Here is a 15434-nt window from a genome sequence, read left to right as displayed (position 1 = left end):
CATTACGTTCTTGTAAAAAAATCAAAATACAAGTACATTCTATTCCTCTCCTTCTTTTCTGAACACTACTTTCGACAGCACGAAAGAATTTGCAATTTCTGTCTTGAATTATTATAATCATGTAATTTAAAAATAGTACACCTCCATAAATGTTCATTGTGGCTTTCATCTAGATTGCCATATTCGCCTATACTTGGAATATTTTCGGTTTGTTGAATACAACTTTGATATTATTGAATGCTCACGAAAGGAATGGTAAAAAAAACTTACCTTTATTTTTCTTGAACTGGTGTGCGTCATTTTATTCCGTGTTCTGTTTGACTCCCTTACAGACATTACGAGGAAAGAGTTAAATGTAATTAATAAAATAAGCGGAATGAAGGTGAACATAACAGAAGTGGTCCACATGAAAATTAAGATATAAGTTCCATTCTCTCCCAAAGGTGAATTTTTTGCTTCCAGATAGTATAACTAAGGAAGGCAAATATATTTTCATCACAAATAAATAAAATATATTATATATATACTTACACAAAGACAACTTTCCGGTGCGTTGAGTATTGAGGGTGAAGATGATGGTATCAGCCAGGAGCTCTCGGTAATATTTAGTCTTCCAGAGGAATGGAGCGGCAATATAATTCCTTTTGTATTTGTACTATTTATTGCATCCCCACCCTTGTAGAACTGTACTGTTGGATCTTCTCTAGAATCATCCTTGTAATCATAACCAGAGGCTTTCTTGAAAGTTTTGTTGAAGTTGACATTTGAGTTAGCAGGAAGTTGCTCCGGAAGAATTTGTGTTGTATTTAGAGGAAAATCTGTTATTTGAGAGGTTTCTATGTGACGTTCTTCGACTGCAAGTTTGGTTGTCATCCACGGCAAGGTGCAGTTAGGCACAGGAATTGGAGCTCCCGTACTTGAGTTTGAACCTGGAGGAGTGCAGGGCTCGTATGTCTTTATGTCAACGTATTCTGGCGTATAATTGAGAAGATATTCAAATGGTGTAGTGCATGTGCATAGCAAGCACATTATAACGACAACTGTAAAATATAGATACGATAATAATAGCTGCTTTAAAATGATATCCAATAATACTGTTTTTATAACAAAAGATATAGAGATATAAAGTATCACAACAAATTCCTTATTTCTGACTAAATTTACTTCTTGTTCTTTAGCTTTTGTTCTGATCGGTAGGGGAATCGGCTAAAAAATTCAACACGATGCTGTACTGCCTGTGTGAAATAGGTCTGGCTTTTCTATCCCATTTGTTTGGTATAAAACACAGTTTAGGTTACTTACAATAATGCGGAGTTGATTATACTATCCGGAAAGAACAATACCGATGACTTTATCCTGCGGGAAATCGAAGAACTAGAATCAAAGTTGACAGCATGCCATCATTAAGTGACCAAGTGTCCGCAGTGCAGCTGTTCACAATAAGATCAACGGTACCAAAAGGATTCTGGCATGGATCGATAATGTCGTTGGAAATCATCACCTTTAATTTTGTCAAACAGATGTATGCTCCCAGCGATGGCCACCCAAAACGCAGTGCCACGTCGCCTAATAATTTATGACCCTCTCAGCAGGCACAGTTATCTTGTTGATACTGGTGCGGAGGTTTCGGTTCTTCCCGTACCCCGGCACCATCGACTATTCCCACAACCTTTGAAACTTTGAAGTTAAGAAGGAAAAGGTCCTTTAATTTTGTCAAACAGGCCGCCCAAAAACAAAAGACTCACGAGAGACTGTGTTGTCTGAAGAGACTGTCCGCGCGTTTGACAAATCCCGATAACAACTGGCTAATGCTACACTTTTGGCATTTCCTCGACAAGATGAATCCCTAGCCGTTTTTGTTGATGTGAATCAAGTCTGGCACCCGCTGACATTCTTCTCCAGGTTATTTAAACCCCGCTGAACGGAACTACAGCACCTACGATCGAGAACCGCTGGCCGCGTACTTGGACATTAAATACGTCCGTTTCTCCCTTGAAGGCAGGCCATTCACAGTGTTCACGGGCCATAAGCTTCTCACGTATGTTTTGGAACAGAAGCCCGAGAAAGCGTCCCTTCGCCAGCTTCGACACTTGAGCTTTATAAGCCAGTTCACGTCCGACATACACCACGTGTTCGACAAGGACAACGTAGTTGCTGACGCTTTGTCACGTGTCTTCGAGGTTAACATCCCCGCCTCACTCGACTTCTCGGCTATCACCAAAGCGCAGGTAGATGACGCGGTACTTCAGAGCCTCAAATTCAACCCCAACTATAAATTTCGGGAGTTGCCCATCTTCGGCTCGACCATCTCTCTCTGCTGCGAATACTCGGAAAAAGGACCCCGGCCATACATTCCGGCCACCTTTCGCAAGGAAGTGTTCCACGTCTTTCACGAAATCGGTTAGTCACCGAGAAATACTTCTGGCCCTCCATGAATAAGTACATCAACTCCTGGGCCAGAGAGTGCATCGCATGTTCCCCACCTTGCACCTCGACATCCTAGGCCCTTTGCGGGACTCGCACGGTTTCAGGTATTGCCTCACAATTATCGACAGGTTTACGCGGTGGCCTCAGGCAATACCTCTGAAGGACATTACGGCGCAATTTTGTGTTGAAGCCCTCTGTCGAGAGTGGGTCTCTCGCTTTGGCGTCCCTGCAGTGATCATCACTGACCAGGAAATGCAATTTGAGTGCACCCTTTTTTCCGGAGTTAGGCAATCTCCTGGGATTCAAATGCCAGCGGACTACGGAATACCACCCGCAATCCAATAGGATGCTAGAGCTTTGGCACCGGACGCTGAAATCCGCCATTATGGCCCGCGACCATCGGTCCTGGACTCAAGTCTTGCCTTTCGTCCTACTTGGCCTGCGAACAATCTGCCGAGAGGAATTTGCAGCCAGCCCCGCGGAACTGGTATACGAGGAGAACCCGAGACTCCCAAGTGATCCGGTCTTCGACAAGAGATCGGGTCTCACAGACTCGGGATTGCTACGCCTGCTGAAAGACAATCTCCACTGCCTTAAAACTACACCTTCCACCCCACCCAAGTCGCTGCAGCCTCCATACGAAGGCCCGTATCGTGTTCTCGAGCGGGAGAGCATTTCTTCCAGCTCGAGATCGGGGGTCACAAAAACGCTGTCTCCTTGTCCAGGCTGAAGCCCGTTTGCACCCCAAATCAACGTCGCGTTCGTTTCGCCGAATGATGGAGGACGCAGTTCCGAGTTCGGTCGCTGAAACCCCTAGGTTTCATTTGGGGGCAGACTAATGCGGCGCAGTTTGGCTAGTAACATTCGAAATGACTTTGTATCGATATGGAGAGTATTTTGAGGCCTAGACATTATATAGAGGCTTCATAAATTTTTTCAGACCTTTCGGTTGGGTAGTTTCTGAGGATAGGTCCGTTAAAGAAATCGTCACTTTCCACCCCTCCCACTCCACGCCTTTTTAATAAATTTCAAAACGAAGGCCAGCTGCTAATCGAGACCTTTCATTTGATACCCACCCCAATAGCCGTTTCTGCGAATTCGCCCGGAGGCAATTGTAATCTGTAGTAGAGGACAGATGATGGACCCAAGGGGTACGTTGTCTCTGTGGATGTCCCACAGGGCTCTGTACTGTACCCACTACTGTGGAACATCATGTATAATGATGTGCTTAACCTTCCGGTTCCTGAGAAGGCAACGGTGGTGGGTTACGCCGATGATGTAGCACCGGCTGTGGTGGCAAAGCATCTCGAGGATGCTTTGTTGTACTCAAGCGAAGCAATCAGTGTTGTTAAGGCTTGGTTAAAGAGTGCTGGACTGGCACTCGCGGAGGAAAAGACGGAAGCGGTCCTCATCACTAAGCGCCGCAAAAGAAATTACGCCTACATTAGAATCGGGAATCGTATCATCACTTTCAAGCCGGCCATCAAATACTTGGGGTTGATGATAGACGAAGGACATAATTTGAAGGAGCACATCGAGCATACTTGTAATAGAGCATCCACCACGAGTATGGCTCTTGCAAGGATGATGCCGAACGTAGGAGGACCACGGCATACTTGCAGGCTGCTCATAGCCAGGTTGGTGAGTTCTATCATGCTGTATACAGTCCCAGTTTAGGGAAACGCGCTGCAGGTTTTAGGCAATGCATACAAACTGAGTACGGTTTACAGAAGAACATCGTTAAGGGTGTGTTCTGCCTTCAGGACCGTCTCAGATGATGCAGCGTTCGCCATCTCGAGAATAATGCCGATTGACATCCTGGCAACCGATACGATGAACATTTATAGCACCAGGTCCATCTCTCCCTTATCGCATGTGAAAAAAGCCGAAAGAAAGGGACGCATAAGCAGATGGCATCAGCGATGGGACCAGCCAGAAAAGGGTCGTTGGACCTACACGTTGATCTCTTCCATCAGGGAGTGGTTGAGGAGAAAGCATGGGGAGATCAATTATAATCTCATCCAGTTTCTCATCGGCCATGGAGGATACTGTCAATACCTGCACAGGTTTAAATTGGAGACCTAACCTAATTGTCCAACCTGCGACGGGGTCCCAGAGGACCCAGCACACGTATTCTTCCAATGTCCTAGGTTCGTGGAAGAAGGGAGGAACCCAAAGGAAACTCTAGGTGAAGTGCTATCATCGGAAAATGTTGTCCGGAGAATGGTAGCTTGCAGGAAGACGGGAATGCGATCAATTCCATGATCGCAGTAATCCAGGGGAAACTGCGAATAGCAGAAGAAGTGAGGAAGGTGCTGTTACGAGCCCCGCGGGAAGATGAAGGGAGACAACTTGGTATTCGAACTGGACCAACAGAGTCTGAATGTGCTCAGGGGAAGTCACCATATAGTGCTCCACTTTTTCCTATATAGACTGAAATTCAGTCATATCAGGAAACTGTAGGGCATCATCTCCATTTTGAGAGCGAAGAACAATAATGGTCTTCGACTCACACAACATAGAGCAAATTGCAGCACCTTCGGTGCGCTCTCTCACAATGGAGCCGCGCGCAGAGGATAGTGCATACAGGGGCGGAACCCCCGTATGGGGCTCGCACTGGGGAAGGGACTACAGGGTGAATCCTACCTGCTAGTAACTTCTCCTACACCTTCCAAGGAGCAGGCGGAAGGAAGGGAAGCCAGAGACGTGAACGGAACTGACTTGATGCCAGTTCGAGTGATCGAATCTATGCAACCCGGACACCGCAAACCAATTAAGGTGCTAAGTGGAAAACATACGAATGCTCTGCAGGATGAGATGAGATCTTTCGTGGATGATAACATGGGAACTGCGGTACTTCCAAGTGCGACTTTTCTCAGAGAAATCAATCACGAGGGGATCGAGTCTCTGACGGTACGGTGTTGGGGAAACCTCGTCGCACGCGGACTGCCGCATATGCTTCTAACTGTTTTCCATAAGACAATAGACTGAGTTTATGTCGAAAAACATAAAGATTGGTTGATTGGTACCTGTTGGCAGCGAGAATGGCAAAGCTACAGGATTTCCCCTATATCTTTTTGGTGCAAGAACCGTGGGTTTGATTTAAGAGAATCGGTGGCATTGGATCAGTAAAGGGGGCTAGGATCTTCTACGACGAAAGATCCATAAGACCGAGAGCTTGCGTCCTGATGTCAAGACGGTTAGAGGCAACTATGCTGAGACAATATTGTTCCCAGGACTTAGATACGGTCATCATACAATACCAGATAAATGGTGAGAGGAAGCACATCACAGTTGCCTCCGCTTATTTACCCTATGATTCTTTGTATCCTTCACCGACGCAAGAGCTTAGGGATCTGGTGGCGTATGCTGAATCAAGTGGTCTCGAACTCTTAATAGGTTGCGATGCGAATGCTCAACATATTTGTTGGGGCAGTAGCAAATGCAATTCTAGAGGGAGAAGCGATTAGATTTCATCACTTCAGCTGGTCTTATGACTGCAAACGTAGGGTGCGCCCCTACGTTCGTGGGACCGAGAAGAAGCGAAATAATTGACCTAACAATCTGTACCCCAAAATTGTTAGAGTTGATTACACACTGGCGAGTGCTAGACGAGGTCTCACTGTCAGATCACCGATATCTAGAATTCAATCTGACTATTGCGGGCGAACAGTCTGCAGTACAAAGACGGAACCCAAGGAAAACGGATTGGGCAAAGTTCAATGAATTTCTCGGCAATAATGTACAGTTCCCTAGGCGACTAAGGACTCCTTTGGTGCTGGAAGATGAATTGAAAACTCTGAACTGCACACTTTTAGAGTGCTATGAAGAGGCTTGTCCTATTTCCCGAGGCCAAAGCGGTAAAACGGTTCCTTGGTGGAACCGAGAACTGCAAAAACTTAGGAAATCAACCAGGCGACTTCTAAACCGTGCTTGCGAAAGTAATAAGAACGAAAACTGATTAAATTTCAGGAACTCATAACGTGAATATAAGAGGCTCGTTAGGTGTTCGAAACGAGACTCCTTTAGAGCGTATTATGAGGAACTGGAAGGCGAAAGAGAGACTTCAAGGCTGTGCAGTCCTCAAAAGGGATGAGTCAGCCAGTTGGATTCTCTTAGAAAACCCGACGGTACTTTCACGAGCTTCAGATTGGATTCAGTACAGACCCTCCTCGAAGTACACCACCCGGGAGAACGGGTAAGAGAAGTGGTAGGGGGAGAGTTGACGGTTCTTGCAACCCCTTCAACACGCAAGCGTTGCGAGGGGAACTGGAACACTGCGAAAGCAGTTGTCACACATGAAAAGGTGAGAGCTGCCATACTGCCTTTTGAACATTTCAAAGCACCTGGCATGGATGGCATCTATCCGGCAATGCTAAAGGAGGGTGTGGAGCATTTAGAGCGACCCCTAAGAAATATTTTTCGAGGATGTCTTGTTCGCTTCTCTTCTAATCCAAAGAACTTCAGACAGATCAGCTTGACTTCATTCTTGCTGAAAGGTTTCGAGAGACTTGTGGAGCGTCACATTCGTGGAAACGCACTTAGGTCACACCCACTTAGTGAAAACCAACATGCTAACCAACGTGGAAAGTCGTGTGAGCCTGCTCTTCATTCTTTGGTTACAAAGACAGAGGATGCAACTTTGAATGGTGAGTACGCGATGCGGGTGTTCGTGGACATTGAAGGGGCTTTTGAGTGTGCGCCTTTTCAAAAACTTTGTGATGCCGTCAGAGCGCATGGTGTTGATGATGCTTTAATTAAGTTGATCCATGCTATGCTAACGCAAAGATTGCTGTGTGCTAAGGTAGGGGTGGATCGCTACCTGAATACAGAATCAACGAAGGGCTGCCCCCAAGGAGGTGTGCTTTCGCCACTTCTGTGAAGTATGCTGATCGACTCACTACTATGCGAACTGCAAAATTTGCCGATACACGCTCAAGCTTATGCTGATGACGTGACTGTCCTTGCTGTTGATCGGGATCTTGGAACGGTGTGTAGGAATATACAACGTGCCGTTGATTTGATAGACAGCTGGTGCCTCAGACATGGTCTGTCAGTTAATCCAAATAAAATCACAATGGTTTTATTCACAAAAAGGAGAAAACTGGATGGACTTTGTCTCCCTGAGATGAGAGGTACTACCCTTCAACTCTCCGAAGAAGTGAAATATCTGGGGGTCACTCTAGATAAAAAACTTCTTTGGAACAAACATGTAGAGGTAAAGATGAAACGAGCTCTCACAGTTTATGGGCTGTGCAGACGGACCTTTGCCTCAACATGGGGACTCAGGCCTCATGTGGATATACGTTGCCATCATTAGGCCGATGTTCGTATATGCATCCAAAGTGTGGTGGGTTTTTTTTTTTTTTTGGGAGTAGGGTAGGTGAATGCGTTTACGCACAGAGTGTTGCAACAGCACGCTGGCGGACTACCAACTAAACACCTCCCTGTCATCAGAGAACTAGCCTGGAACCGTTTGACACATTACTTCGGGCTAGCCCTCCCGCTCTCCGGGCTTTGGGAGCCTTCAAGTCAGGGAATTCCTTTCACCAACGGGAGGGGAGGGGAGGAAGGGAGTTGTTAGTTCAGGGAACCCCTTACCGTCCGATCCCTCTGCCGGTCGAGTTCAATCTTCTTCGTAGTAAGAAGAGCCCGAACATAATGCGCAATACGATTCCAGCTGCCAGCGCTCTTCAGCATCTCTCTGACAATGTTGTCTGGAGAGAGCTCCCCTGTGTCTGCATAAAGCTGCTGACGGAGGCCGTCCCACCTCTCGCAAGAGAAAAAGGTGTGTTCAGCGTCATCCGCCACTCTATTGCAGAACACACAGTCAGGAGATCGCGCCTTCCCAACCCTGTGCAGGTAAGACTGAAAACCTCCATGCCCACTTAGAAGTTGGGTAAGGAAGTAATCAATCTCACCGTGCTTTCTGTTCAACCACGGGTCTAATTTGTCGATGAGCCGCGCAGTCCACCTGCCCCTTGGCTCATTTTGCCAAGAAAGCTGCCACTCGTTAAGGTTGCGTTGACGTTCTTCACGGGCAACCACCTCTCTTAAGTTTTCGCCCTTACGGCGATAGATAGCTTTGCGCTCCTTGGCAAGGAGGGCAACGGGGATCACTCCCGCAATCACCATCACAGCCGGTTCGGAGACAGTGCGATAAGCAGACGCCACTCGCAAAGCTCCCCGCCTCTGCACTTGAACGAGGCGTTTACGATGCACCTCCTTGTCAAGGGCATCAGCCCATACCTCCGCCCCTTAGAGAAGGACGGACTGCGTTGCTCCCATGAGGAGACGTCTCCTAGTTGATGTAGGGCCGCCGACATTCGCCATTAGCGGACTCAAGGCCGCGACTCCTGCTGCAGCCCTGTCCGCGGCTGCTTTGATTTGCTCGAAGAAGCTCATCTTCGAGTCGAGCATTAAACCAAGGTATTTAACCGTTGGTTTTGACTCTATAGTCAACTCGTCGATCGATATGGGACGCAAGGTCGGGATTCTTCCTCTGGTCAGGATGACTACTTCGGTTTTTTCCAGCGCAAGATTGAAACCGTGAACAGTCATCCATCCGCTTACCTGTCGCATCAATATGCCAAGTCTGCTTTGCGCCTGTTCAACAGTGCGTCCGGCAACAAGTGCCGCAACATCGTCTGCATAACCGACCAGGCGCGACTCTTCAGGCATATCGAGTCTCAGCAGACTATCGTAGGAAGCGTTCCAGAGGTCCGGCCCTAGGATGGATCCCTGCGCTACTCCCAACGTGATTTCCATCCTCCTCTGGCCCTCTAGCGTCTCATAGAACAGGGAGCGGTCTTTCAGATAATCCCTCAATATCCGCAAGAGATAGCTTGGCACGTGAAAGGAGTTCTCTAGTTTGCCCAGCATATCTGTCCATCTTACGGAATTGAAGGCATTTCTGACATCAAGCGTTATGAGGAGCACTATCCGTCGAGATCGGCGGCTGTGTGCCCCGGCTCGATTAAACGCATCTACGACCTCCATAACAGCATCCACTGTAGATTTCCCTGTTCTAAACCCGAACTGCCTTGCGGATAAGTCCCCGGCAGCACGGATCGCTTCAGCGAGTCTACCCCTGATGAGCTTCTCGAGCACTTTTCCGGCCGTGTCAAGCATACACAGCGGTCGGTATGCAGACGGGAGCTCCGGATCTCCTTTACCCTTACGGATCAACGCGAGTCTGGCCACTTTCCAGCGAGAAGGAAAAATGCCCTCCTTCAAGCACGCGTTGAACGCTTCGAGCAGCAATTCTGGCCGTTGGCGGAACACCAGTTTGTAAACTTCCGCCGGGATGCCATCAGGACCTGGCGCCTTCTTGTTTTTCATAGTGAGAACCGCTTTTTCGAGTTCTCCCATTGTGAAAAGGGGGCAATCCACGACGCTTTCCGCGCTGTTTACATCAACCCGTACAGGGTGTCTGGGGAACAATGCCCGCACAATGCGGTCCATCTGATCGGTGCTCAGTATGCAGGGCTTCCGCAGAGCCCCGATTTTCCGAGTGATAAGCTTATAGCCAAGTCCCCACGGGTCATCATTCACCTCATTAATAAGATTTTGCCAGCCGCGAGCTTTGCTTTTATTTATAGCGCTGCGGAGTCTCCTTTTTGCTGATCTATATTGTGCCTTTATGGCACATGCCTCCTCGTTGGCGTACAAACGTTGTGCCAAACGGCGGAGCTTATGACACTCCTTCCGTAGGTCGGCCATTTCCGCCGTCCACCAGTACATAGAAGGCTTGTCGCGCCTGGGGCCTCTCCGGGGCATGGAAGCCTCACACGCCGTCGTTATCAGATTCATCACTGAATTTACGACGGTGTCAGCTGCGACACCACCACCCCCCGGAGTGCCCCCCAGCGCGGCCCTACCTGCTCCAAGAGCTTCGACGAACCTTCCGATGTTCACCTTCGCGACATTCCACTCGCAGGGGGAACGTCGTGTTGGTGCTCGCCGGCAAGTAGCGTCAAACACCTCGAACGCAATGTACTGATGATCACTTGCCGAGAAGTCTTCTAGGACTCGCCACCCGTCCACCGATGATGCCAGAGATTCCGACGCAAAAGTTATGTCGGGAATGTTTCCTTCACAACCTGGGCGCCGAAACGTTGGCGTGGATCCGGTGTTTAAAATTACGAGCCCGGTTCTCGCCGCCATTTCCAGAATCCGTTTCCCTCTGGAGTCTGATTGAGGCATGCCCCATTCAAGAGCCCTGGCATTAAAATCACCGCCAACCAGGATTCGTCCCTCCGTGCTCGAAACGGCGTCCTCCAGAGCATCAAGCCGGCGTTGAAAGTCCGGAATCGACTCATTCGGCGTCAGGTAAACGCTAAAAACGCTATCCCTAAACACCGGATCCAGGCAAATCCGTCCCCCCGGCCTTCGGCAAGAACACGAAGTCGAACGTCGTCCCGAACCCAGATGGCAGCGGTGCCCGATAAGTCGAGATACCATGAGGACGGGTCCTTGTTTCGGTATTGCTCGCTAATCAGCACTAGATCAGCATTTACTTCCGCAGCGAACTGCGCTAGCAACTGGTGAGCGGTTGCACTCCGGTGCATGTTAATTTGCAGAATGCGGATCATGGCGTTCGCACCCTAGCCCTCTCCAATTCCGCCCTGAAAATCGGACACCGTCCCGAGCCCGCAGTGTGTGCGACGCTTTCGCCAGATGCGCCACGATCCCTGCAGAGAACACAACTCTCGCTTTCCTTGCAAAAGTGTGGTGGGTTAAAGTGAGGCAAAAAGGTTTTCACCTTAAATTAGCCGCACTGCAAAGAACTGTGTGTCTGGGTATCACCGGTGCCATGAGCACTACTCAATTTGCAGCCTCTGGATATATTTATTCAAAGCACTGGAATGAGGGCAGCCCATAGCCTAATTCGATTAGATCTATGGGAAAACAACGGATGTGGGGGGCACAGAGCATTGGAACATTACTGGGAAGACTGAATCCAGTTCTTACAATGCCTTCCGATTCTCGTGTCCCCATACATCTATTTGGTAGAAGATATGAAGTTACTCTGGAGCGTAGAGAGGACTGGAAACACCCAGAGAAATGTGTGACAGGATATACGGAAGTCTTCTACACCGATGGCTCAAAAACAGAAGAGGGTTCTGGAGCCCGAGTCTACCTCTCGAATAAAAACGAGAAGTGGGCTTTTCCTTTGGAACAATATGCAACGGTTTTTCAAGCCGAAGTTTATGTGATCCTAAGGGTGGCAAATTGGGTGATTGATGAGCGGTTGAAGGGCAGGCGCATCGTAATCTGCAGTGACAGTCAAGCTGCATTGAGGGCATCGAACAGTCCTTTCATTACCTCGAAAATCGTTCAGGAATGCAGAAACCGTTTGAATTCTATGTCTAGATTCAATACGGTAGAACTACTCTGGGTACCTGGTCACTATGGCATAGAGGGAAATGAAATCTCGGACGCTTTAGCGAAAGAAGGGTCAATCTTCCCTATGCCGGAACCGGAGCTAGCAATTGGAGTATCAGTAGCATTGGCTAAATCTGTTTTCATAAACTGGGAACAAATTTTCCATAATGACAGGTGGCAGAGCCTAAATGCTGCTCGACACACCAAACTTTTCCTGCCGGAACCCAACATACGTACCGCAAAGTTTATCCTGTCGAAAAGCACGAGGACTTGCAGGTGTATTGTGGGCACTCTGACAGGCCATAATTCATTAGCTGGGCATATGTTCAGAATAGGAATTACCGAAGATGATACGTGTCCCTCCTGTAATGAGGAAGAGGAACCCACGGAGCATTTTCTATGTGAATGCCCCGCCTATGGACGCATCAGGCATCAGATCTTTGGTGCCGATGTTCTCCAATTGCGACGGGTAGCATCACATCCACTAACGGAAATCCTGCGATACGTTAACGAATCCGGAATATTCCGTTAGACGGGGGAGGCAAGTACAATGGGCCAACACGGCCTGAGTGCTCAGAATCTGTAGCTTCTCCCCCACCATACATACACACACACACATCCCATATGTATGTATCCCTATTTACGTAGTTATGTTTTATACTACCACCAACAGATATCGATGTGGAGAGTATTTTGAGGCCTAGATACCGTATAGAGGCAGCTTCAGGATTTTGTTTTAGATTTTTCGGTTGGGTAGTTTCTGAGAATGGGTCCGTTAAAGAAATCATCAGTTTCGACCCCTCCCACTTCCCGGCTTTCTAACAAATCCCAAAACTAAGACCTGCTTCGAAAAGTACTACTTCCATTTGATATTCAACATATATTTGGTGACAAAAAATTTTACACTCCCATTTTGCATGTATGGGGACCCCCCCCCCCCCCCGCCATTTCAACTTAGAAGGATATCACGCACTGCATGTTTGGGCGTTCAGAGTTCCCACTTTCTCACCAAATTTCGTGTCAATCGGAATAGCCGTTTCTGAGAAAAAGTCCGTGTGCCAGACAGACAGACAGACCTGTGATGAGGGGCCAGATCACCCATCAGGCGCGACCCCAGCTGGCGGATTGGGGCCCACCTACTGATGTGTGAATATGTGTTCATGCGCTTTCCTTTTCTGACTGTGCCTGGGCTAATGTTTGCTCATCTCTGGTGCGTGGACCACAATGGCTATGGGAAGGATACTTAGAACATGAAACCACCAAGGAAGATGAGAAAAGGAAGAAACTTACAGTGCAGGGGTTCGGAACCCCAGTACCGGCGATATCCCTCGGTCACAGTGCCTCGGTGGTGGACAACTTGGCTTAAGGGAAGTACAATCTTACCGAGAACGCAAGTAGCAAGACTAAACAAAGATGAATTGAAGGCAGATCGTTGGACGACCAAAACCGTGATAACGCCCACTGCATATGTTCAAGATGCGCGACAGCAGGAATTGCTCGAGGAACAAAAAGAGATCCATTCAAAAGAAGCTCATCAACTTTGAGATCTCCACCAATGCTATAAAGACGATGAAGGATAAAACACAGGCCAGATCAATAAACACCAAAAGTGAAGGAGCGTATAAAAGGAGTAACCCTGCCAGGGTTTATAGGGAGCAGAGTCCCGATCAGGAGGAATTACCATTTATCCAGCTTCTGGCAAAAATATTTGAGCTGTCCGAGTTCATCAAGGACAAACACAACGTACACCAAGCCATAAAGAATATGGTGAGGGCTATTAGAGTCCTTTATATTAGATCGTAGATGGAGGAAAAGAATACTAAAGATACGCTGAACCCCGCTGCACGAACAGTGTTACAAGCGACCCAATTGACACCTGACCGTACTACCATCGAATCACGAAATAAACTAGTACGTGAAAAAGAGGGGATCCTTTAAATAATCAGCAGGCGCCTAAGAGAAAAAACGCGGACATGAAACCCTGAAAACCAGCACCAATAGCTCTGAAGGAAGAAAGCGTACAGCGAATGTAGCAAAGTCGACCAGCGTTGTAAAGCCCAAGACGAACGGAAACGATGGATGGATTAAAGTTACCAGCAAAAAAAACGAAAGAAAAAGCAAAAGTGGGAACCCGTCCAGATGCGATTGTTCTCTCCAGTAAGGGCAATCTGTCCTACGCGGAGATATTCAGACGGGTCATAGCAGATCCCGATCTAAAAGATCTGAACAGAAATGTGAACCGAACCCGAAGAACCCAGAAGGGGGATCTCATGTTCGAGCTGAAAAGATCAAGGGCGGGCAAAACTGGAAAACTCACTTGGGGAGAATGCCGCAGTGCGTGCCCAATAGCATGAGATGTACATACAATGTAAGGATCTGGATCCAGTGATATCGAAAAGAGAAATTTGTACTGCTCTGAAAGAGCAGTTCAAGTTGGAAGAACTTGCCGAGGAGTCTGTTGTGACTTTAGGAAAAGTCTATCGCGGCACTCAAACGGTCACAGTACGAGTACCAGCGCAGACAGCGCAGAAGTTGTTGGCGACCGGAAAAGTTCGGATTGGATGGGTTGCCTTCCCAGAACTGAGCGATTTAAATATCTCGGGGCAATGCTATCAGCCAATGGGGAACTGCATTATGAAATTGCTTCACGCATTAACGCAACCTGGAATGAACTGGCGGTCCACAACTGATTCATGGTGATATCTGGTTCATTGTGATATCAACGCACGTCTCAAGTCTAAAATTTACTGCAATGTCGTCCGTCCTGGCACTCTTTATGCGAGAGATGTGACTTTGATGGTATGGTCACGTAATTCGTGATAACGAAAATTCACTTGCCAAGATTGGTCTGAACATCGAAGTCAATGGTGAGTCTCCACAAGGCCAACCGAAACAACGGTGGCTTGATACGCTGAATAGGGATTTAAAAGCCTCACGATTGCATTCAGATCCGGGATTTGATAGAACCAAATGCCGAACTCAACTACGACGGAACAAAGGCTGAAGAAAAAGAAGTATGTATATTGAATACCGCTGGTTTAATGTACAAATATATCAATTTGAATTGTTGACCAACCGAAAGCTTCATTAACATATACATATAAGTACATACATATGTCCTCGAGTAATTGATATATGAACGATTAAAAAACTAAAGTGAAATGTTTCACTTTGCCGTGGTATTGACAAAAGATGTGTGATAATGACATCATACACCTTTTAGAATGCACGAAATTCTCATAAAATGTAAAAGTTTCACCTTCTATAACTTTAGAACGTTAGATTTCCTACAAATTTTCCAAAGTTATGCCTTATGCTATCCTTTATACCGCTGCCATTTTGTACTTCTAACATGAACTTAAGGCCGTTTCCGGCTAAATTTCTAATATACGCTAATATAGTATTATTAACTTTATTTGTACGATATCGGGACGGAATGTATTTTGAGGCCTGAGAACGAGTCCTGTTACATTTTTCGGGGGCCATATTTTGAACCTTTAATCCCATTCACTCACCCGATATCAAATATGGGACCAGTTTCGAAAAGTACTAATTAAGGTCTTTTACTTGATATCCATCATGACCACATTCTGTGAACAAAATTTTGCACTCTTCTTTCT

General features: G+C 47.3%; 1 protein-coding gene across 4 annotated transcripts in view; it reads right to left on the bottom strand.

The window, feature by feature from the left end:
- Positions 1-15434, bottom strand: part of LOC119655342 — a 600578-nt gene that overhangs the window by 68828 nt on the left and 516316 nt on the right. For all 4 annotated transcript variants that reach the window (XM_038061190.1, XM_038061188.1, XM_038061191.1 and 1 more), the window contains 2 exons: positions 532-1040; positions 271-471 (listed from right to left, as the gene is read on the bottom strand). In XM_038061190.1, the coding sequence (XP_037917118.1) occupies positions 271-471; positions 532-1040 (710 nt within the window). The remainder of the gene's footprint in view (positions 1-270; positions 472-531; positions 1041-15434) is intronic.

Source organism: Hermetia illucens, chromosome 4, assembly GCF_905115235.1.
Source record: "Hermetia illucens chromosome 4, iHerIll2.2.curated.20191125, whole genome shotgun sequence".
NCBI classification, from domain to species: Eukaryota; Metazoa; Arthropoda; class Insecta; order Diptera; family Stratiomyidae; genus Hermetia; species Hermetia illucens.
The sequence above is the reverse complement of the archived record's forward strand: the minus strand, read 5'-3'. Positions and strand labels throughout refer to the sequence as shown.